Source organism: Urtica dioica, chromosome 12 (genome assembly GCF_054948205.1).
Source record: "Urtica dioica subsp. dioica isolate 48M chromosome 12, U.dioica_male_clone48M_v1_H2, whole genome shotgun sequence".
Lineage (NCBI taxonomy): Eukaryota > Viridiplantae > Streptophyta > Magnoliopsida > Rosales > Urticaceae > Urtica > Urtica dioica.
Genome location: NC_142767.1, coordinates 4,715,547 through 4,740,609, shown reverse-complemented (window position 1 = coordinate 4,740,609; position 25,063 = coordinate 4,715,547). Strand labels below are relative to the sequence as shown.

The following is a 25,063-nucleotide window of genomic DNA, read 5'->3' as shown; positions in this document are numbered from 1 at the left end:
TCTAAAGAGAATATTGCGGATCCATTAACCAAAGGGTTAAATTGTTGTCAATGGTGCCCACAAGAAGAACTGTAATCTTCATTTTGTACATTTGATGTAATAAAGTCTCATGAAGACTCTTGCTTGTAATTGCTTATTCATTAATAAAAAGTTGAAACGTTCATTCAATCTTCCTTGTATGAAGCTTTATGATAAAACCTTAGTCTTTTAGTCCATAAACAAACTTAACAACTTACGAAGAGACAAATGTAGATTTGCATGAACAAACTCTTCGTAGTTTGCTTAAAACGATATATTCGCAATCTTAGGGTCAAAGGACTATTGACCTCAGTACGATTGTTAGAAGAATCTATGATGTCTGGTTATGAGGCATTGAGAGTTGGAGACTCTATAGTTCTTCTAGGTATCTTCCGAAGGTACTGAATTGACCAGTGCACTTCTAGAGACAAGATAAGAACAAACCATTGTTACTCTTATGTCTCGAAGTCACTACGTATGAATTGCATCATGCTTACCTTAATCCTGAAATGAGACATGCCATTTCACAGCTTAGTATTCTCATTTGAGAAACTCAGAGTTCGGACTCACTATGTGATTCCGAACAGGGCCTATTGGTGAAGTACTAAGTTGTGAGTATGTCATGAGTAACTTTGTGAAGTTCTCATAGATATGGAATTCATGTACAAGATTGCTGAAATGCAATGTATGTCACCTCATGCTTTGTTCCTTGGAGTGTGAATAAATGAACTGGCCAGTGTCCAAATTGAGTCCTGACTCTTTTGGATGAAACAATGTGACTTGTTAGCTCCTCGTCAATACATTGTTTCTAACTTATTCACAAGCGACAAAGGAGTTGAGGAAATAACAGCTAGAAGGGTAAAATGGTAATTTAGTAAATCCCGACTAGCTGATGACATTCATGAAGGGTAAACATAGATAATATTCAGTGGATCCGCTCATCATAATTAGGTCGAATTCTTGAGTAGAAAATAAATTCATTTGAACCGAGAGATTTTCAGTGTCAACTCTTTAGTGGAGTCAGTTGGCATTAAGCTAAACTTGGAAAAGGTTTGTGAACTTTTGAGTCCAAGTGTTTAGCTCAAGCTTTGTTCATTTGGGTCCATGAGGTCACTGTCACGAATCACATCGATAGGAATAGTTAAACTGGAAGCTAAGTCAAAACAAGAACGAAAATTGTCAAAAGGGTATTTTTGTCTTTTGAGACATAGGATGAAATGAATGTCAATAAATTTTTTGACAAGTTCATTTGATGACTTAATGTCACTCGGCCATGACTTGATCATTGGGCCTCGTGAATTAATTTCATTTCAAAAGAGTTTTATTGAAAATTCTTAATGGGCCATTTTCATGTTCTCATGAATAAATGAAGAAGCTTCTAGAAGCTCCTTCTAGAGACATGTTGGGCGCCTACCCTATAGTGAAATAGGAGAGATTATTTTGTGCATAAATGTATCAAGATACTTGCCAAAAGAAAAAGAGGAAACAAATTTGCATATGCATGCATTAGGAATTTCGGCCAAGAGAGAGTCAAAGGCATGGAACAAAATAGGAAACAAATCCAAGGCTTATTGAAGCCTAGTTTGGCCGTGTGACTCAATAAAGGAAATAGGGAAATTAGCTCATGAATATATGATATTCTATAGAAGAGGAAACTACCTTATAGAAGGTGAGACCTCTCCTATAAATAGGAGGCTCATTTCCTCACATTTCATTCATCCAAGTTTAAGAGATTTGAGAGACTCTCTCTCTAGAACTTTGGCCGAAACTCCTATCTCTCTCTCTCTAGTTCTTTTCGATTATTCTTGTTTTGGCACCTAGGTCCTCACTCGACCTAGTGTTTAGCTCTGCGACTTCAAGACTTGTTCTTAAGTCGTAGTGTTTAAAAGTGCCCACTCACTAATTCATTTATTTCGAGTGATTTAGTGATAGAAACTTTCGTGGTTGCTCGAGGTGCCGAGGAAAGGAAGAGAGACGTGCTGCGAGGGGAGACGAGCGTTGCAACTTTCCAAAAGCTTTTTCAAGGTTCAAGCTTCAAGAAAGGTTAGTAAACTTCTTAGCTCATAATAGTTTTTAATTACGTGTACTTGCTCTCTTGTCTAGGTTAGTAAAAACCGTTTTTACTTGTAAAAGAAAATTTTTAAAATTCCGCCGCTTCCCGAAGCGTTAATTATTTTCTCAAACCCTAGATCGATTCCAACATAAATAGGGACCAAGTAGAGAAGACAACCAAAGGAATGGGGCTAAAGCCCATGGCAAATAAAGCCAAGGCAAAGGAAACCCAACCATGATGACTGGAGATCCCAAGATCTTGGTTTAAAGGGACAACCTAATTGTCAATGGCTTTGTGAGGTCACTGTGGGAGAGAACCCCTAGTCATATTCCTCTAAATTAAAACAGTGACTCCCGTACGAGGTTAAGCTTAGAACTTTTAATGATTCTAGTAATGCGGGATTACTCCTGACAAAAGAATCACCTATGTGAGAGAGAAGTGGGGCCGCTTCGAAGGAGAATTAATTGGGCTTAATTCTTTAGAAACTCTTGCAGAACAAGGCTGATGTTCAGGGCCAAAAATGAACATAACCATGAGAACAGAACCTGTGTCAGGGAGATATCAGTGGGGGATATGTTTATCGTTTATACAAAAACGGCTAACATTTCAAGGACAACGTGTCTACTGAGTAGTCAGTAAAGATGGCATATCTTTCCGATGGAAGGTTCAAAGGCTTTGCCTACCTATCCTATACTGGTATTGACCGTAGAATCTATCACCACATCGAGTCGTGTCTTTATAATTGTCGTCTCAATTTCATTCATGTGGGGGATTGTTGGAATAAAGTTAATAAATTTTATTTATTAAGTGGTTGGCTGATTTGTGGCAACAATTCCACTCATCGGAATTGGATATTTGTTTGCCAAATTCGGACCTAAGGTGAATGAGAAAGTGACGAGCTGCGAGGTCGAGCTGGATGAAGTGTCTAAATCATTTCAGCTCGACTGGACGAACTCGACTGGCGAGCTCGACTGGGTAGCTCGACTGGCGAGCTCATCTGAGTAGCTCGACTGGGTAGGTCGACTGGACGAAGTCATTCCAGTTCGACCAGACTAGGCGAGGTCGAGCTGAACGAACTGACGAAGTCATTCAGCTCGACTGGGCGAGGTCGAGCTGGACGAACTGACGAAGTCATTCAGCTCGACTGGGCGAGGTCGAGCTGGACGAACTGACGAAGTCATTCAGCTCGACTAGGCGAGGTCGAGCTGAACGAACTGACGAAGTCATTCCAGCTCGACAGGCGAGGCCAACGTAGTAGAAGTGACGAAGTCATTCCAGCTCGACTGGATGAGCTCGACTGGACGAACTCGACAGACGAAGTGGTGACGAAGTCATTCCAGCTCGACTGGACGAGCTCGACCAGACGAGGTGAAAAACTGTACGTTTGAGAAGTAAAGCCAACAGTTTGTGGGCTTTAACTCAAGGGTTTCTGAGCTTTAAATCCGCATTATGGCTGTATAATAATGCCATTAAGGCTGGGAAAAACGTTGGACTGTTCGCATGATTGAATTCATAACATTGTGTTAATTGGTTGTTATAACCTGTTTTAAATGCCTTTATGGCTGAACGTTGTGAACTTCAAATCGACATTGCCTAGCCTTGGCCTATATAAAGAGGCTTCAACTCTCATTCAGGATGGACCGAGATATACGAGAATTCCTTTATTTCCCCACTGTTCCCGAGCTCTCTCTTCCCCAGAAATTCTTTTCTTTGGTTGTCGTGGTGATAGTGTTCGCACAGGTTCCAGTTCGCCGAGAGAGTCAAGTGGATTGGTGCTAAACTTGTCTCTGCAAGTCGTTGCATCCTGGGAGGCTTTCGCTCACGTGTTCCAGCATCCGTGGGAGGGCGATAAAAAGCTTCAAGGAGACCGTCAAACGGGCCTCGACTTTTTCCAGTTTTTGTGTTTTTCCCGGTTCTAAGGTTTAGCTGGTTTTTCCTGTAATTATTTTACGTATATTTTTCCTTTTGCATGCAACTTGTCTTTTATTCTACGTCAATATTATTTGTAATATTGCTAACAGTACATCACTTTTATTGTGCGACAAGTGAAAATGAGAAGCGATGTGTGTTGATGGAGCTTTTGACGCTTCGTGAGATGTAAGTGCAACGTCAACCGCTTTGCGATTCTTGTTATGGGGAGGCATTCCGATGGCGATGAAGATCAAATGGTCTCTAGTGAGAGAATGAGGGCCGATGGAAGCAAATGGGTATTTTGAAAGACCTTATATGTACCTTTTGTATTTTTTAGTTATCTGAAATCTGTACGAGACGAGCGATTACTTTTATTTAGTGTTTAGATTAACTCTGGTCTGAGTACATGACCAGAGTTAATCTAACTCTGGTCTGAGTACAAGTGGAAATGAGAAGCGGTGTGTGTTGGTGGAGCTTTTGACGCTTCGTGAGATGTAAGTGCAACGTCAACCGCTTTGCGATTCTGGTTATGGGGAGGCATTCCGATGGCGATGAAGATCAAATGGTCTCTAGTGAGAGAATGAGGGCCGATGGAAGCATATGGGTATTTTGAAAGACCATATATGTACCTTTTGTATTTTTTATTTATCCGAAATCTGTACGAGACGAGCGAGTACTTTTATTTAGTGTTAGATTAACTCTGGTCTGAGTACATGATGTATTTTGTACAAAAATGTTATTTTTTTAGGGTAATCTAGCAACGCATCTAATTTCAAACATGATATTAAGGATGTGACCAACGTTTGATAAATTTTGTAATCTATCCATTTACATAAATAAACAGTTAGAAAATATCGGAAATACTCTCATGTAACATAATTCATAGAAATCAACTATTAGCCAACATTTTAGTGAGCAAACTTATCGCTTATAAAATAAACGGAAATTAACCCAAGAAAACTTGATATCGCAACTATTTAGACTACAAAAAATGAAAGAAAATATATGAAATAAAAGGGATATCGCGTATAGAATAAACGTAAATTAATTGAAATTAACCAAGAAAAACTTGATGTCGCACCTAATTGGACTACAAAAAAAGAAATAAAATATTATGAAATAAATCAAGTTAACGTGTATTAAAGCTGCATTATTCGGTTGTGATGAAAACGTTGGTTACATGTTTATATTCAGTCAATTTTAATAAAGGTTAATGTAGTAATTTGTTAAATGATTAATAAAGTCACATCATCATTTGTGACTACATTTGAAACTTAAATGAAACGTTGACTAGATTGCAATATTAACGGTTCAAGTGGTTTTGTCTGTGTAATTTTTTTTTTATAAGTCCTATCCAAATTCTAATGGAAGTTATGTGCAGATTATTTTAAATAAAATAAAAATTATAAAAAAACTAAAATTATATACTTATTTTATACGACTCTTTCACGGGAGGAGTGGGCCTCATGTTATTAAGTTACCGCGTGACCATAGGCAATAGAAGTATGGACTTTCTCAAAAAGTTAAGCTAAGCCATTAAAAGATGATTCCTATATGGTATTTAATTATAATATCCTCGTTGATGTCATAAATAGAACATCCAGGTATTTACAATAAGAAAATGGATATTCAGGTAGGCTACCTGACTTGATATTGTATTTATATTTCTTATCTGAGTTTTTTTTTTTCATTCAGATAGACTAGGGAGAGAGTGACCCTTATAAAACAGTGTGGAATGTATTTTAAGAAATTTGACAGAATAAGCTAAAAATAACTACTTTAAAATTAATTTAAAAATTTATAGTTGCTCAGATTTATTAAAAAAAATTATGAGTATCATTCATTTTTCGGATAATATTATACTCCTAGAAATTGAAAACACTCCTGTGACCATTTACGAATATCTTGACTATTTCAACACAATTTAATTTTCAAACTTAATTAATAAGCTATCTTGAGAGGACGACTATATCATCAAAAGTTGGGAGCAGATGATAATCGTACCTTTTTTTTTAGGTAGACAATCTATTTCAAATCCGCCGTTTAAGATAAATATGTTTAAGTTTCTTAAATGAACCATGTTTTCAGTTAATTATCAAAATTTATATATTTTTTTTAGAATACTAGAAGTCAGTAATTGGAATTTTGGAAGAGTATTTCATTAAAAAAAAAATTGTCAAGGATCAAATACTTTTTTTTAATATATATATATTTTATTCATCTAATTTTTTTTATTTTAATAAATATATAGTATGGATCAAATACTGTTTTGTGTGGTGGTACAGTAGAGTGAAGAATTAGAATTTTATAGCCGCCATAATAGAAACCTTACATTGTAATCGTTGGTAGTACATTACTGTAAGTGAACGCGTGACAGCTGTGGAAGGAAGATCTCAAAAGATTAGCCAATAAGTTGCTGACACGTTATATCCTCCATAAAGCCCCTCTCTCGCGCATTATCCTTTTCACTCGGCGATGATGGGTTGTGTTGTGCTTTGATCAGCAACATTCAAATAATAATAGTTTTTTTATTAATTATAAAAAATAAAATAAAAAATAAAAAAGAGAGATTGGCTACGAAAAAAGTGATTCGGAAAGTTGTAATTCGTCAAATGCAAGAGTCGGCTGAGACTTGAGTTCGTACTTACATGCCTTTATCGTGAAACTCCTTTTTAATACCATGTTTTACTTGATGCTATAAAATGGAAGTCCTTTTAATATTAAACATACCTGGTGATCTTGCCCATTCCTCTTTATACTGTATATATATTTGTGTACATCTAATTATCATAAATTATATTTCTAACGAGAAGTTTGAGCACCATAATATGGATAAACATATATAGTTCATGTATGTAGGAGAAGTTAGTCGTTTCATAAGACTAATAAAAACCGTAAAAAAACCGTACTTACTGAAATACTAACTGTTTGAAGACGTGAATTTAAAGCTTACAAGTAAATAATTATTAAGATCCTACATATAATCAAGACACATAAAAAAAAAACTTATTATAATATACGAGCCACAAACTTACTAATGTATAAGCTATTTAACGACGTATATTTCATAAGTTTAAGTAGATTATCAAAATATTTGAAATATTGACAATTTTTGCTAGTTTCATTATATACTGCTTCAAAAATTGACGATTATTGCTACTGTTTTTTATTTTTATTTTTATTTATTTTGTTCCTCAAGGAATTTTCTTCTATAGACAATCGATTTGCCGATGCCATAACCGCATACATATATTCCAAACATTTGGTTTGTCATACCCTATAAACAGTATATGGTTACTAGATTATAATAATGGCACCTACTAGTATATGGTTACTAGCTAAGTGTTCCCTCCTAAATGTGCCCTTTGTTAATCCTCTCTCTTTATAATACATGAGAGAGAAATTGATACTCGTAATTAAGAACAATAATGGAATTAATTTGTCGCGTCCATGGGAAAATCAAGAAGGCATGAAGTGAACCACAATAATTACTACCAACATAGCTCCGCATAAGACGGTAAACAAAAATGAGCTTCTTGTCAAATTATTCATCAAAAAGAGTTGAGAAATAATAGATGTTTGCTCAATCATTACCTTACTATACCTTCAATCTTTTGCAACTCTTTTAATATTTACTTTCACAGAATGATGTGTGGCACTGGCAAGATAGCAATTAGTACCCCCCAAAAAATTGAAATGAAGTTATAAAAGAGTCTCTTTGAGTCTGCCGAACTTTGACTTGATATATATATATATATATATATATATATATATATATATATATATATATAATACACATATATTCTTGGACCCCATTTCATTTACCAATTCAGTTTTTGTCGGTTCTCGTGTACAAATATACGAATTTTTCCACGTATTTTATATGTAGTGTTGGACAGGATACATTCGTTTTCCCAACCTAAATGCACATCTCTATCAGCCAGAAACAAGGATTAGACCGAGCGACCATCTTATCAATATCTTAGTTGGCACATTCAAAGATCCTGGATAAGCCATAAATTTATTCCCAAATTTAAATTTGGAAAAAAAAAAATTAACACATGACAACTTTTGTTTTCTTTTTTCGGATTGTTAACAATGGTATGGTAGTCTTCTTTCCAAATGCATTAATACAATTTGGAGGAATTTGTTTTCCCTGATTTCATTCTTATGCTCTTATCTAGCATTGCTTATTACAGGGAAAAAAAACCATGAGTGAGATTCGAGGCCTCTGATTCTGTACATGTTGCTCTCAAGTAGCATTAGAATTTAAAACAAGCACCACACACAGGATAATCAGAATCTAGTACCAAAGTAAAATTATGTCACTGTTTTGAAAAAGGAAAATATGATACATTAATCAATAAATCAATTCAATTACTAACAACAGTAAAGAATAGTTAATATGCAGAAAGATTTTATAAGGCATTTCAGAATACTATGCAATTAAACATGACTGTTGCCAGTCTAATTGTAAGTTCAAAGTTCAAACCACAAAGCCATTACATACATAGAGAGAGGGTATATAGAAATAAAATATTTAACAACCCATAGTCAACCCTAATGTAATAAAAAAAATCCCCCAAGTTTTTCAGCAAAACAGCAGCAAATACTGGGCAGATTCTTTCTTACCCGTACCTTATTAAAATCCTACTTTGAAACAGCATCAAAATATATAAAAAAAAAAAAAAAAAAAAAGTAAAAAAGAAAAAGAACTAGACAGCCTACAGACTTTGAGGAACCAAAAGCTCCTCTGTGACAATTCAAACATCTACAGAAGCTTAGGAAATAAAATTACTAGACAGAGAAAACCCCAGAAAAGATCCATACTGGCGCAGAAGCCTCGAGCCTTGCCTTCGAGAGCTTTGCTTGGCCGCCGGTTTGCTTAAACATCGGACCGGTCAAAGAACGGAAAGCCTTTTTGGGTCGTCACCTTGTTCCTTTCAGAGATACCAGAGCGAGACGTCTTGCTTCGGCAGAGACTCCACGGCGAACTCCATCGGTGGCGGAGGCATGTTGAACGGGGAGTTGAATCTCAGGTCGGCCATGTTGTCGTTGGGGTTGTGATCGAACGGGGAATCGAACTGAGCATCGTTGGACTGGAATACATTACTGTGAGACGGGATGTTGTTATTGGGCTGCTCGGCCCCGTTTCCGACTCCCATGGAGACGCCCTGCCCGAAGAAACCATCGTCGATCTGGAACGGGTATTTCTGCTGCTGAGGCGGGTTGTGGGTCTCCATGGGATTCAATCCCTTGCTGTTCCTCTGGTGCTGCTGAGCGTTGGTGTCGTAGAAGGACATGAGGTCGGAGATCATCTTCTGACCGTCCTCCGGGAGATCGAGGCCAGCCACGCTGAACAGCGGCTGCGGAGGAGCCGGCTTGGGGGGCTGAGAGAAGGGATGGGAAAACATCGCCGGCTTCTCGTTGCTCATTTGGAAGCTCGGCATCGCAAACGCCTGGGAAGTATTGTTGTTGTTTGTGTTGGGACGGTACGAGCAGCTCATCTGGTGGTTGTTGCGGGCGGAGCGGTCGAGAAACCCGAGGCGGTAATCGCTGTAAGGACACTGGGCGTGCTCGCACGTGTATATCTTGGGCTCCATCACCATCTGCGGCTCGGGGTCGGCCATGGGCTTCCTCTTCGGGAGGACGAAGTCGGTCTCGATGATCTCCCCTTTGATCTGCTGCGGCTGCGGAGGGCCGGCCATGATGATCCTCCCGAAACGGGGGATGGGCTTGCAGTCCTCGACCTCGAAGGCGGGGTCGTCGTCGACGTCGACGTCGTAGTCGCTGGTCTCGCACATCACGAGGGAGGACCCGCAGCCGGCGGCCATGGCGGGGGGGCAGCGGTCGGGGTAGAGCTTGCGGGCGAGGGCCTCCTCCTGGTTGATGATGGCGAGCCAGGTGGCGCTCTCCTTGGCGGTCATCTTGTCCTGGAGGCACTTGGACTGGCGCACAAGCTTGCGGATCTTGGCGATGTCCGGGGACATGTGCTTGATGACGGCGGTGAGGACGCTGACCTTCCACGCCTTCTTGAGGTCGTGGGGCTTCTTGTACGGAGGCGGGCCCTGGTCCTTGGGGAGGCCGAGCTGAGGCCACCAGTCCTCGCTCCCGGCGGGCCACCACGGAGGGGCCACGCCCTTCTCCAGCGGGAAGCGCCTCTGCGGGGGGTCGCAGTGCTGCATCAGAGCCGAGAGGAGGGACCCCAGAGTCGTGTCCTGCAGCTCCTGGAGCGTGTGGGGGGTGGACGCCATGGACGAGCAGTCCTCGCTGTGCCCGGGGATCGAGTGGTCCGCCTGGTACTTGGAGATGGCCGCCGGGCCGTTGCGGTCGAACCTCACCTTCTCCTTCCACCACCCGCGCAGGTTGTCGGAGGCTCCCGTCACCGGCTTCCCCTTCTCCGGGATGATCCCGTACACGAACCCCTGCGCCTTGCACACCTCCATCATCTTCAGCATGTACTTGAGGATCCCGTCCTGGGCTCGCGACATCTTCTTCCTCCGAGCCTGCTCCTGGGACTGCCTCTGCTTCACGCTGTCCGCCCCGCCACCCTGCTTCCCCTTGCTCTGCTCTTTCAGCCGCCGCAGCCGCATCCGGTCGCGCCACATCCTCCGCTCCAGCTCGTCCACGTCCATCTCCTCGTCGCTGTACTCGTCCTCCGCCGCCTCGCTCTCCGGCTCCATCGCCTCCTCTTCCCTCGCCGGACCCGACAGGAACTCGAAGTTGCCCGAGAATCCCATCTCCTCCAAGATCCCCATCCCTAACTCAACACTCTTCTCTTCTCCTCCCTCACTTTTCTTTTCTGCTCTCCGGTTTTTCACTTGTTCAGGATCTGATCTCCCCTGATCCCTCAATGAATCCCCGACTAAAATTAGTCCTAAGATTTTGCGAATCTGAATTCATGTCAGAAAAATAAAGTCAACCAACCATCCTAATAAGGGGAAAAAAAAGCACAAACATGAACAGAACATAAAAGAATATATATATACAAGGAACCATGAATCTATTAAAGCTTTTTTATTTTCTAAGGCTGAAAAAAAAAAACAGAAATATGTAAATTAAATTAACCAGTTATTACATGTGCCGTGATTAAGGCTTTAGATCCACTGAACAGACGAAGGAAGGACCAGACTGTAATAATAGTGAATTAAACGTTTCTATAGTAAAACAATAAAAATCCTAAGAAACTGACGGTTACGAAAGACGTATCAACAAGCCAAGCAAAACGAGTCAATTCACACCATGAACTCGGCCTCGGATTGACTCGGAGAAGAACAAATAAAGAAAGGCCTCAGAAAGTATCTTGCAGACTTTGGGGACGAAAGAAAAATTCTATCATCGCCTGTACCACAAACTTATTCACCGGACCTTTAAGTTTCTAAGCAGCAAAAAAATATTTACTTTTCCTTCAAATGAATTCTCATCGACTAAGCGATAACGCAACCATTTCTGATCCGAAAATCTTATATAAAATAGAATAAATGAATTAGAACTTCGAAAAACAAACAGAGAAATTCACCGAATATTATAAACCGAGAATATAATTCAGAGATCTACATAACAGTGAAACAGAAATTCGACGGAGTCAAAGATGAAAACAAGAAATACGGTATTTTTACATGTCATGTATGTGCAGTGTACATAATATTCACAGGGAAGAGAAAGTAACAGCAGAGAGGAACGAGTCGCGGAGATTTACAGTACCAGAGATTGATGGTTGAATTATTTATACGATGACGCCATGGAAGGTCTTTCTGAAGAGAAATCTATAGCTCTGTATCTGATGATTTTAGCTTTCCTTTCTTCACCAGAATCAAAGAGAGAGAGACGGAAGAGAAAAAAGATGAGAGACAATCACAGCACAAACTTTCTCTCTCTTAGCAAATGCTTATTATTTTATTGCAATTTTTATTATATTCTTCTTCAGTGTATGTGAATGAACTGTGGTTAGGTCAGTTGTTAACCGGGGTTGAGTCGCGTTCTTTATTACCTATATTTGGGGCTGTTTTTCTTTTTCTTTTCTTAGTTTTTGTGTTTTGGATTTTGGATATTACACAGTCTGGTGTCTTCTGTCTTTTTACTCATTCCCAAACAAAGATGTACATGACCGCAGATTTGCATACACGTTTCCATGCTTATTATTGGAAAAAAGGTCGAGTAATTTATTTTACTCAAGCTGAGTTTGCAGTAGTTTAGGTTCTACTAATTCAATACGCGAACGTATCATTAACTTATTAATTTTATAGTAATTTCAATGGGAATCTAGTTTGTAATAGTACTGAATTTTTCAGCAGAATTTATCAGTTGAGAAGATTAAAATATAATTAAAACTTTAAACCGTTACATAAAAAGTTAAGGGTATATGTTAGGCAATTAGCCACTTAATGCCATCTATATATTAAAATATTATCCAAACTATATTCTAAATTAATTAAAAAAAATCTAAGATATTACGAATTTCTAAAATGGATTCAGGCCTCTAGGCTCTCATCATTATTAATTGCTTTTACGCATTTCCTTATTACAAATACATTGATAACTATTATACAAAAAAGGAAAATTCATTGTGAGCAAAAAAAAAAGGAAAATTCATGAACATCCAATTAGCGTCTATGATCTAAATAGATATGAATTACAAATTTAATATATAGTTTTTTTTCAGCGTGGATCTTAGTTCCACAAGACAAATAAAACCACAATTTGTAACATATTATAATTTTATTCTCATGATTCGTGTAGTAATTTAATAACGACGGATTACCTACATAGACGAGTAATCAAGAGATTATTTTGTTGTATTTATGATTGTTTGTGGTCTAATTTTCTCATTTTCTTGATAAATAAGTTTTTGAATTTCCTTTGCGCTATCCTTGTAATCTAAGCCTTTGACTTTTATCAATATATCTATTTAAAGAGTCATTTATTAAATAAATAAAATAAAATAAAAACTTTAGTGTGTATGATAATTTTATGACAGAAAAAGTGTTTTGTCACTCGTGTTTACTATTATTTGATCGTACCATTAATTTTGAATATCATCTAGTTCTACTTCTTCAAGTTATTTGATTATTATGAACGAAGCAATTCATATGTGATACATTACTTCCAACTTTCATTACGAATTCGAACTCTTAAAGTTTGTTTTTTCTCTTTATATTTGGCTAATAATAAAGTAGTAATATGATAGAGAGGATGCGAAAGCTATTCTTAGTATCCCCGGAAGTGGAGCAGGGAAGGAAGACGTGATTCGATGGCATTATACTAAGGAAGGCGAATATTCTGTTAAGAGCAGTTATAGAATGGCAATAGAGTCGGGTCTCGAGACGAGCTCCTCTTCCCATTCGTTGATGATGACTTGGTGAGCTAATCTCTATAAGCTCGAGGTTATTCTAAGGTACGATTATTTGTTTGGCGTGTGAGCAAGGGCTAGATTCCGTCAATAACGCTCCTGGAAAGACGCAAAGTTGTCAAAGAGGTCTGATGTCCCCTCTGCTTGGGAGGATTGGAGTCAGTTAAGCATGCGATATGGGGCTTCCAGTGTGCATGTAAAGTGTGTAAGCTTGCGGGATTTGGTGAGGTGGTGAAGAAAATGTATGGTGAAGACGTCGTTAGCCTTCTTTTCCTCATGGTTAAGGAATCAACCAATGTATGTGATCTTGATTTCTTTGCTATTCTGGTGTGGAAAATATGGAATGATAGGGACAATGTGACTGTCGAGAGTGAGAGATGGTCGCCCTAAAATTTGGTGAATGGGACCGGAGGTTTATTGGAGGAATATAAGGCTGCTCGGGTTGGTAATATGTATAGCATTCGGGCATTGGAGCATCGGGGTTGGAATCCATCTCTGAAATGAGATATTGTTGTTACGGTTGATGCGGCTATTGATCAAGAGGGAAGATACTTTGGTACGAGATGCATTCTTCAAGATCAGAAAGGTAAGGTTATCGCTTCGGGTATTTTCTCTAGAAACAAAGGCTTCTCTCCTACTCCTGCGGAGGCCGCAGCCATTTATTTTGGGGCGAAATTTTCTTGCCAACTTGGATGGGATCGTTTTCTCCTTCAATCGGATTGTTTGGAGGTGGTTAACGCTTTTAAGGGGGCCATCGTCCCGTCTACGACGGTTGGGTTGATTTTGAGTGATACAGGGCTATATCCTCCAACTTTAACTCTTTTGATATTAATTTTCTTCCTTTCTTGTAATGGGACTGCCAACAATTTAGGTCGTTATTCTGAGTTAGGGAGGATGTTACTTGATCGGATCTAGTCTCTCCGTGTGCTTTGAATGAGTTCATTGTTTATAAAAAAGAGGTTTATGTGTGAATTTCTTGTAACCACGGTATTCTTCCGTCGTTCAAGTGCTTTAATATAATTTTCTCGTGGTACCGTCCATGTTTATTAAAATATATGCTAAGTACAGTTGTTACTAACTATTTTAAAGTTGTCTCATAATATTTCATGTTGACGTAACGGCTCACTTAAAATAGTCTCGATCTTTCGAAAAAAGAATCGATTTGAATTTATAAATGTCAATATTCTGTTTGAGACGAATTAATATTCTAGAATAATAAATGAATAATGACGTGGAGCCTTCTAATAGATTATATTGGGAAAATAAATATTATGTAAAATAAATATAATCTAAAATTGATTGACGAAGAACAATAAACTAAAATCTTGAAAGTCTAGGAGCTTGGCCAAAAATTCAAATATGCGCGTAAGGAAAAAAAAGTGTCAGATGCGATCTTTTGATCTATTATTTATTTGTAGTCCTGGAGGTTGATCTTTGAGCTTCGCTTCTTTAGGGATTGATATTGATCTTCACCTTCTTGTCATGTGACACGTGCTTTGCTAACTCAGTCTTGGGCAGAGATTGGGAAGATCGTGGTTAACTAGTCTTTAAAGTCCTCGTGTTTAGGATACTAGTATGAACGAGTCTTCGTTTTACTGAATTGTAGTAGGAATGCCATAGCTTAGGGGGTTCTAATCGACGAGCTAATTATCCAACAAGAGCTCCGCTTTCCATTTCCTGTTTGGGCTGAGCTAGGACGTAGATGCTAGCTCGATAATTTTCTCATGGAACATGCTTCCGGGGCTCCAAGATTGTTCTTAGTGCCTGGACTCAATTCTTTGTTTGGACCCATGTGTTCGATATTAATGAAGGACTAATTCAAACACCAGATCTTCCCTTTAAGAGCAACTACAATGCTGCAGGTACCTATAGTTGCTTGTTGATGAAGTGGCAATTACTTATTGGCAATTCAGAACTGTGGGAAATAAACCACTATTTTTGGTAGAGTGTGATCCACTTTAATAGTTTTTGGTGCTACTCTTATTGGAGTGTTTTTTTGTAGGTTGGCGAATAAATGATGTAGATGGGAAAAAAATAAAAATATGATTTTTGATGATGTATACAAATTTGGCACCTCTATGCTTTAAATGTTGGAACAATATATGCGACAGGATGCACAGATAACATAAGATAAGCCAATATACAATATGTAAAAAAATAAAAACACAAGAAATTGTTAACCCAATTCGGTGTGATGATATGCAGGTCTAGAGGTCTCTGAGCAAGTAGAAATACAATTCACTAGTTAATAGTGTACATTGGTCTTATCTAAATGACCATATGTTGAAAGTCATTTTCTATTACTACTCGTGAATTTCAAATCACACGCCCCATGAATCTAAGATCCCTTCACTTTCACTCAAATACTCACCCAGAAGTTTTTTTATTCTCAATTACACCGTGTCGTGAATAAATACTCATGAATTATGAACTCGATCTATATTACTCACATATAAGTTGGAAGAACAAGACATTGATGAACATACATATTCACTAGCAGTTTTTTATTCTCATATCGTTAGACTCGAAAAACAAACGATAAAAGAAAAGAACCACTAAGGGCGTAATTCACTGTTTATAGATGTTGACTAGCTGGATAAATCTTTTGAGTTTCCAAGCAAAGTACATAGAACATATTTGGTACAGATGTTTAGTGAAAGACGGTAATTTCCCAAAACATCATAACAAATCATATCTTGCAAGACTTGATTGTGTCATTATAAAAAATAATAATGATTTAGCCGACTTGTTATTTTCGCGAATAGTCGCGATTGTCTTAAAAGTTTACTTTTCCAAAAGAGTGGCATTTGGTATTGCTCATTCATTGGGTTTAACTTTTTTTTACTCAGGACAGTGTATTGTATAACAGACTATAAGTGCGAAAATTTCCGACAAATCGTCTCACTATAACAAAAGGTAATTTGTTTCATGTACAATCATCGAGAAAATTGTATTCAAGTTGCAAGACAAGTTGATATCTGCGTTGGTTCAAGAAAGAAAAAAAAAGTCATTAAACACCATAATACCAAAAAGTCTTATAAAATGTGCCAGTTGATGGAGATGCGGACACGAAGAAGCTTCATAACCTTAATAGCATCACAAAGATACCTTTGACTTACTAAGAGAAAATAAGATATATTTGTATCCGGGCATAAAAAACATCATTCAAGACAAGCTCAGTGTTAATAATGAACAAGTATAGTAGCTTGATTCAACAATGTAATTGGGAAATGAGCGATTTCTTCATATTGATAAATATGGATTTAATGGAGCAAATGTGTCAATAGCAGTCTCTGTGCAATCAAAAAGTTTTTCAAGCAAATAACAAAGTTAGTAGACGGTGTAAGATGATGATCAACTACATCATAGGTAGCTAGGTAGCAAAGTTGATTTAATATGTCGATGATGAGCTAGCTAAGACACTTAGCTGATTAGACAATATATGATCACTTGTTGACGTTGATCCGTGGACAAAGCAAACAGTGACTGAATCGATTCAGGCTAAGAATACTTGTAACTTTAATCAAGTTTTCACGACCCTTCACATTTGTCTTGTTTCCATGTGGATACCGATGGAGCTTGTAACATTAATCAATAGTGTGTCCAAGAATCTTGTAATGGGATCAAAGATGACGATCTTTCTTAAAGTTCCTCTTATGATTATCGTCTATTGATAAGCGCTTTTTATACGTGCTAATTGGTTATCTTTAGGTTTAAATAACACGAGTTCTCAAGTGCTTTTATGGTGTTAGTGTGTTTTAGAGTGATTTATAGGATTGATGGAGAATATTGGTGTTAATGGTGCAATCATAGCAATTCAAGACGATTCAGATACTCTTGGGCAACTTCGAGGGAACAAGAAACCCAACGTCACCCTCTACACAATTTTGAGATTCTCTATTGGCGAATTTGAATGCCTATTTTCCACCACTGAATATAGCTTTTAACACATGTTTATTTGTGAAAGTCGAACACCAGAGCAAGAATTAATAGTTACTGCGTCATTTTGTCAAACACCAAAAAATAGTCTCCAAGAGCAAAAGAACACGCAACACAGGTTCCACGACCAGTCCATGACCATGACACGGGTCCCAAGACAAGTCCACAACCATTACACAAATCCCAAGACGAGCCCTTGAGCGTGATACGACCATGGCATGGTCATGGCAAGGTACCAACCTCTTTCACACGCTTAGATCTGATAGGTGCGTTAATCACGCGTAAAACTCCTATTTCCCGAACCAAAAACCGACGAGTCCTCGAGTATTTTAATGGTTTTAGTAGGTTTTTGAGTAGTTTCAGGTTCAAATGAGCAATAGAGCGTCTACAATCAATTTCGTGGAAAAAGGGCGGGATTTGGAGACAAAACGGTCGAAATAGAGTAAAAAAGCGATAAGCAAGAAATTGGCGATAACCGCGCGCCGCGCGCATCACTTCGCGTGCCGTGCGATGACATACTTCGAGACCGCGCGCCGCGCATCGACAATCGCGCGCCGCGCATATTGGGAGCGCAAATCGTGAAAATGCACAGAGTCTTATGCGCGCTCCGCGCATAACTTGGAGTTCGGACCGCGCGCCGCGCATGGACGACAAGCTTTTGGAAGAGGAAAAGGGCGTTCTTCAACGGAATTGACAACCCGATGAGTTCTCCTTCTCCGAATTCATTCGTTCTTCTTTCTTCTCTTATTTTATTTATTTTATTGCTCTAAATTATTGTTGAACATCAATTTTATTTAATATGAATTCTGTGTTGGTTTCAATCTTTATTTTAGTGCTTTTAATTATTCTGTTATGTTTAGCGTTGATTATGAACACCATTAGAGACTAAGTTTCTTATGGGGTTACGATGTAGCCGGGATTGATAATGGTTGGGGGGCTCGTTAGGGTTAGATAATTATTGTTTGCTTCATTATTATGGATTGCTTGATATGAATTGTTCATTATGCTTTCTAGTGCTTGATCACCATTAGAATTGTTATCTAGGATTGTTTAGCTACTCGAGAGAGAGTAAATAATCGTGCTTTTGTTCATGTCATCATAGTTGATCCTAGGTTAGAAAACCTAGGCAATTTATGTAATCGTTTGAACTCTTGTTTCATTGCGTGTGATTGTTTTAATAGGATTAGATGCCGAGAGGATAATAATCTGTCAATTACATAGGTTTGCTAGAACACTCGAGAGAGGCTAGTGAATAAGTTTGATAGAGTGAGATTGGCATCCACAGGAGTAGATTTTGTTGTTTGAGCCCGAAACCGCCCCCTCCCCCCCCCCCCCCCCCCCGACCTAGTTAGCTCCGGTGAAGTCGTGACCCCTACTTTCTCTTCTTGCAAAACTCGTATTTAACTCTCTGCTTTAGTTTTATTATTGCTTCTATTACAACCATCTTCTTAATTTTACTTGGAATTAATTAGCATCAAGTTTTAGAAAATCGCTAGAGTAACTAGTCTCTGTGGGATCGATATCCGTTACTTACGTAACACTATTACTTGTTCGATACGTCCGCTTGCGTGCTAGTTATAAAAATATCGCAACAAGTTTTTGGTGCCGTTGCCGGGGACTAGTCTACAATAGCGATTGAATTTACTTGTTCTTGCTATTTAATTTCTTAATCTGTGTTTTCTAACTTTTCGCATCACTTTCTTGCTTTTGAAGGTGTATGCGAAGAGACGGGTCATCAGCTCTCGTTCCAATCAACTATGAGATCGAAAGATTTTGCAGGAAAAATCGAAAAGAATCAAAGGAACGAGCAATGGAAGAAAACAGGAACAACGCCGAGGAGCCCAAGACCATGTTCCAATACGGGCTACCGCCGACCGATGCCACACAATCGGCCATTGTTCTTCCGGTTCTTGCGGGTAATCAGAATTTCGAAATCAAGACCGGCGTGATCCATATGGTGCAACAATCCCAATTTTCGGGATCACCGGCCGAAGACCCGCAAGACCATCTCACCAACTTCGTCGAGATCAGTAACACGTTCAAGCTCCACAACGTGTCCGACGAAGCCATCCGCCTCCACCTCTTCCCGTTTTCACTACGGGACCGAGCCAAGACGTGGCTCAACTCCCTCCCGCCGGGTTCCATCACCTCATGGGCCGACCTGCGCGTTAAATTCATCTCAAAGTTCTTCCCTTTCGAGAAGATGCATAAGAGGCGTAACGAGATCCATTCGTTCTCCCAGTTCGAGGGTGAGTCTTTATTTGAAGCTTGGGGACGCTTCAAGGAGCTGCAGCGGAAATGCCCTAACCACGGCATCCAAGGGTGGATGATGGTGCAAATCTTCTACGACGGCCTTTCTCCTTCATCGCGCACCCTCGTCAACACCGTCGCAGGGGGATCATTCTTCCAAAAGACCGAGGAAGAAGCTCATGCCATCCTTAAGGAGCTCACGTACAACAACGACCGATGTCCTTCCGAGCGAAGAATTCAGAAGCGCGAGCCCGTCACGCCCGAGATGGAATTGATAAAAGCTCTCACAGCACAGGTGGCCGACCTCACCAAAACACTCCACGAGCAGAAAGCTACAGTTCATGCTATCCAAGCCCCTATTCCCGAGCCGTGCTTCTGGTGTGCCGGCCCTCATTCTAGCGATGAGTGCGCGCAATGGAACAAGGGCCAACAAGCAAATTTCGTCAACAATCGGCCGCCCAACCAAAATTACAACAACTACAATCAAGGCCCGATGAGCAACTATCAGAATGAGGGATGGCGCGGTCACCAGAATAACATGCCGATGCAACCCGCACCGCAAGCTCAGCCTCGACCGCCTCAGAATCAGCCCCGACCACCGCCATATCAAGCCCCACCATTACGAGCTTACAAGAACGAGACTAATTTGGATGAGCTCGTAGCTAATCTGGCCACGTCGACGACTGCCTTCGTAAATACCACCACTGATTTCATGAACGAAACGAAGACGGCACTCTCGAACCAATCGACTCAGATCCGAAATCTCGAGACGCAGGTGGGGCAACTCGTAACCGCCATCCACACACGACCCCAAGGCACACTTCCAAGCACCTCCGAAGTGAATCCAAGGGAGCATTGCAATGCCATTTCTCATCAACATGTGGAAGTCACTGAGAGCCCGAAGAAAGAAGAAGCAGGGCTGCCTTGGTCAACAAAGCTCCTAAGCCGCCCTCGTTGGTCCGCATCTATGAGACGCCACTTCCGTTCCCGCAACGGCTCACGGTGGCTCTTTCCACCGAGTGTAGCGCGCTTCTAAAACAAGAGCTCCGGCAAAAATTAGAAGATCCGAGCAAGTTCACATTGCCGTGCACCATTGGAGACATCTTCATCGAGAACGCGTTGTGCGATCTAGGTTCGGGCATCAACCTCATGCCGTCGGCCGTCTTCAACAAACTCGGGGTGGGTGAACTAAAGCCCCACGCGCACCACTCTCCAACTAGCAGATCGGACCGTAAGGCACCCGCGTGGCTTCGTGGAAGACCTCCTCGTAAAAGTCGGAAAATTCACTTTTCCGGCCGATTTTTACGTCATCGACATGGACGAGGATCGCGATATCCCCATTCTCTTTGGAAGGGCTTTCTTAGCCACTTGCGGTGTTCGCATAGACATGCAAAGAGGCGAGCTGATGATGCCCATGAAGAACGAGGAGGAGACGTTCGGGATTTGTAAAACCTGAAAGCGCAAGAAGGAAAAAGAAGAGGTCTACGTCCTCGAGACATATGAAATCGCCACTCCACCACCCACACCTCCGCCCCGGGCTCCTAAAGAAGAATCAACAAAAAATGCGAGCAAGGATGCAAAGCCGAAGTCTCCATTCAAGCCATGGCGAGGACGTTGGCCGAAACCATTCAAAGAGGTATGGATGAAGAAAGAGCGCGTAAAAGAAGATCCACCGCCGCCCGAGCGCGGTGGCGACGAGTAAGGGGAGTTCTACCACCCCCACGAGGTAAGTTCTCTGTCTCTCATGTTTTTTTTATGGATCTACATTGAGGAAAATGTAGAGATTGAGTTTTTTTTTTTGGGGGGGGGGGGGGTGAATTATTTTGTGGGGGATTTCTGTTAGATTAGGTTGTCTTTATTTAATTTTTATTTTTCTTAATTTTGTTTGGTGATTGCTTATAAGTGATAATATTAAAGTGTTTTCTCTCGTTACTTGCCAATGATACCATGTATTTTCGAAGAAATCCGAGTTTGAGTCAATTTTAAATTTTTTTGTGTTTCATTGTGATTGACTAGTGGTTTGAGTGACACAATTTCAATTGATTTTTCCCACTTATGCACACAAGTCGTCCCGGGGTTTGAATAGTCCTTAGAGGTTCGATCACATCTTTAAATGTCTTTTAGCTCACGAACACTAAGAACCGCTCTAGCCCTCATCGAGGCGAAATGACATGACACGAACCTAGGAAAGATGACATAGGCCTTCATTTGGACCGATCAGAGCCAAAAAGCCAACCCATAATACTTCCTTGAGCACCCTTTCAGAAAAAGCCGAACGATTAATCCTTTCTCGATACTTAGTCATAAAAAGCCGAGCCAATAATATTTCAAATCCCACAAAGAACCCCGTTAACTTAGCGACTCTTGAGTGAATTCTTTCGATTTTGTGACATGTTTTTCGACTAGTCTCTACGTGTTTTATAGTTCATTAGACACCACGCCGGTGATTGTTCGTTTTTATTTTTACTGTTTTGTATCAAAAAGAAAAAAAAAAGAGAAAAAGAAAAAAAACTGCAAAAAAAGAGTGTTTAATTTATGCGTTTTATTATTTATTTGTATTAGTTTTTGGCGTGGTATTCTGTGACATTAGTTTTAGAGACTAGATGTTGCATAGTCAAAGTTTGGGGGGAAAACATTGGGAAGTAAAGGCTTAGGAAAGAAAACGTTCGCGAAAGGTGAAATGTTATACCATGAACGTGGGAATGAGTGAGTACGAAATATCATGTGAAAGTTGGTGAGATTGAGTCGCTAGGTTGACGTTTTAGCCACATTTTGACCATATCCTACCGTTGACCCTAGCCTAACATTACAAGCCGACAAAGCCCTATTGATTTCCTTGGTAAGTGTCTTGCATTAGTGGAGAATGAGCGGCGAAAAGCATTATGGTGTTCGATTCACATTCATCTCATTATCATTTGAGCATTCTACATTAGAAGACGTGAACGAACATATTGAGTTGACTTCTCTCTCTTTCGGGACATATTTCACACACGGGGGATTTTGATCCGGAATGTGTTGCAAAAAGGCCATTTAGTCAATCTAATTATTTTTTTCTTGGTTTCATATGATGATTGACTTGGATTCGGAAATTTTTGTAGGTTGAGGCATGTAACTAACACTTGACATTGTTGCTAAACTTTGTGATCACCATTCGTTTTTAGTGTAACTTCTTTGGTGTGTTTATTTTATTGTCTAGTCTTTTGTGTTGCTTGAGGACAAGCAACGGTTTAAGTTTGGGGGGATTTGATAGGTGCGTTAATCACGCGTAAAACTCCTATTTCCCGAACCAAAAACCGACGAGTCCTCGAGTATTTTAATGGTTTTTAGTAGGTTTTTGAGTAGTTTCAGGTTCAAATGAGCAATAGAGCGTCTCCAATCAATTTCGTGGAAAAACGACGGGATTTGGAGACAAAACGGTCGAAATAGAGTCAAAAAGCGTTAAGCAAGAAATTGGCAACAACCGCGCGCCGCGCGTATCACTTCGCGCGCCGCGCGATGACATACTTCGAGACCGCGCGCCGCGCATCGACAATCGCGCGCCGCGCATATTGGGAGCGCAAATCGTGAAAATGCACAGAGTCTTATGCGCGCTCCGCGCATAACTTGGAGTTCGGACCGCACGCCGCGCATGGACAACCGCGCGCCGCGCCCTCATTCGGGTTTTGACGGATTTACTTTCCGTTTTCGATGTCTTTGGGCGAATTAAACCATTCCCAAGGCCCAATATGCTCCGAAAATCACCCATTGACCTATTTATGTGACTCTAAGCTCTGAAAACCATATCTTCCCTTTTGTTTTTAGTTTCTATTTTATTGTTTGGTTGTTCTAGAGAGCTTTTGGAAGAGGAAAAGGGCGTTCTTCAACGAAATTGACAACCCGACGAGTTCTCCTTCTCTGAATTCATTCGTTCTTCTTTCTTCTCTTATTTTATTTATTTTATTGCTCTAAATTATTGTTGAACATCAATTTTATTTAATATGAATTCTGTGTTGGTTTCAATCTTTATTTTAGTGCTATTAATTATTCTGTTATGTTTAGCGTTGATTATGAACACCATTAGAGGCTAAGTTTCTTATGGGGTTGCGATGTAGCCGGGATTGATAATGGTTGGGGGGGCTCGTTAGGGTTAGATAATTATTGTTTTCTTCATTATTATGGATTGCTTGATATGAATTGTTCATTATGCTTTCTAGTGCTTGATCACCATTAGAATTGTTATCTAGGATTGTTTAGCTACTCGAGAGAGAGTAAATAATCGTGCTTTTGTTCATGTCATCATAGTTGATCCTAGGTTAGAAAACCTAGGCAATTTATGTAATCGTTTGAACTCTTGTTTCATTGCGTGTGATTGTTTTAATAGGATTAGATGCCGAGAGGATAATAATCCGTCAATTACATAGGTTTGCTAGAACACTCGAGAGAGGCTAGTGAATAAGTTTGATAGAGTGAGATTGGCATCCACAGGAGTAGATTTTGTTGTTTGAGCCCGAAACCACCAACCCCCCCCCCCCCCCGACCTAGTTAGCTCCGGTGAAGTCGTGACCCCTACTTTCTCTTCTTGCAAAACTCGTATTTAACTCTCTGCTTTAGTTTTATTATTGCTTCTGTTACAACCATCTTCTTAATTTTACTTGGAATTAATTAGCATCAAGTTTTAGAAAATCGCTAGAGTAACTAGTCTATGTGGGATCGATATCCGTTACTTACATAACACTATTACTTGTTCGATACGTCCGATTGCGTGCTAGTTATAAAAATATCGCAACAAGATCCCCAGTCGGACCTCATTGACGCACCCAAGTTATTCCCGGGAGGCATCCCTAACGCGCACTAGCCCTTGGCCAGCTCGGAAAATCCTCCCACCGGAATAGAAACCACGGTTAGAGCACCGCCCCGCCCAATCCTCATGCTGCGTCAGGAACCGAGGTCGAGTTCCCCGCCGATCCGGCCAACCCTTGTGCCAAAGTGATGACCACGGTCAGGGCCTCCATTGGTCAACCCTCATGTTGGGCAGGAGACCAGGGTCAAGACCTCCACCGGCCCCGGCAACCTTCATCCCAGGTCGAGAGCCCTTATCAAGTCATTTTCTTGGTCGTCCAACTCACCTGTCGGCCCGAAAACTTGACTCATCTTCATTTCGGGCCAGCCAACTCACCTGTCGAGCCAAAAACCTTGACCAAACCACATTTCGGGACGGGCAACTCGCGTGCATGTCTGTAAACCCTTACCTAACTTCATTTTTGAGTCGCCTAGCTCACGTGCCAGGCCAGAAACCTTGATCGGAAGAGCCAGACTCTGTCGTTCTCTCAAGAATCTTATATCGATAAGGTGATGGATCGTTTCTCGATGCAAGAATCCAAGAAGGGCCAAACACCCTTTAGGCATGGAGTCTCACTCTCTAAGGACCAGTCTCCCAAGACAGCACAAGAGATTGAAGACATGAGAAAAATTCCTTACGCCTCAGCCGTGGGAAGTCTCATGTATGCTATGCTTTGCACTAGATCAGATATCTGCTTCGCAGTTGCCGTAGTTCATCGTTTTCA

General features: G+C 40.2%; 1 protein-coding gene across 1 annotated transcript; it reads right to left on the bottom strand.

The window, feature by feature from the left end:
• Positions 1-8,410: 8,410 nt before the first annotated feature.
• On the bottom strand, positions 8,411-11,894 carry LOC149378724 (ETHYLENE INSENSITIVE 3-like 1 protein). The gene is made up of 2 exons (XM_089602263.1): positions 11,687-11,894; positions 8,411-10,875 (listed from the first exon to the last, which is right to left on the bottom strand). The coding sequence occupies exon 2, from the start codon at positions 10,738-10,740 to the stop codon at positions 8,926-8,928; it is 1,815 nt and encodes a 604-aa protein (XP_089458389.1). The 5' UTR covers positions 10,741-10,875; positions 11,687-11,894; the 3' UTR covers positions 8,411-8,925.
• Between the last annotated feature and the right edge of the window lie 13,169 nt (positions 11,895-25,063).

Excerpts from the sequence above, each read along its gene's own strand:
- LOC149378724 (XM_089602263.1), bottom strand. The coding sequence starts at position 10,740 with ATGGGGATCTTGGAGGAGATGGGATTCTCGGGCAACTTCGAGTTCCTG.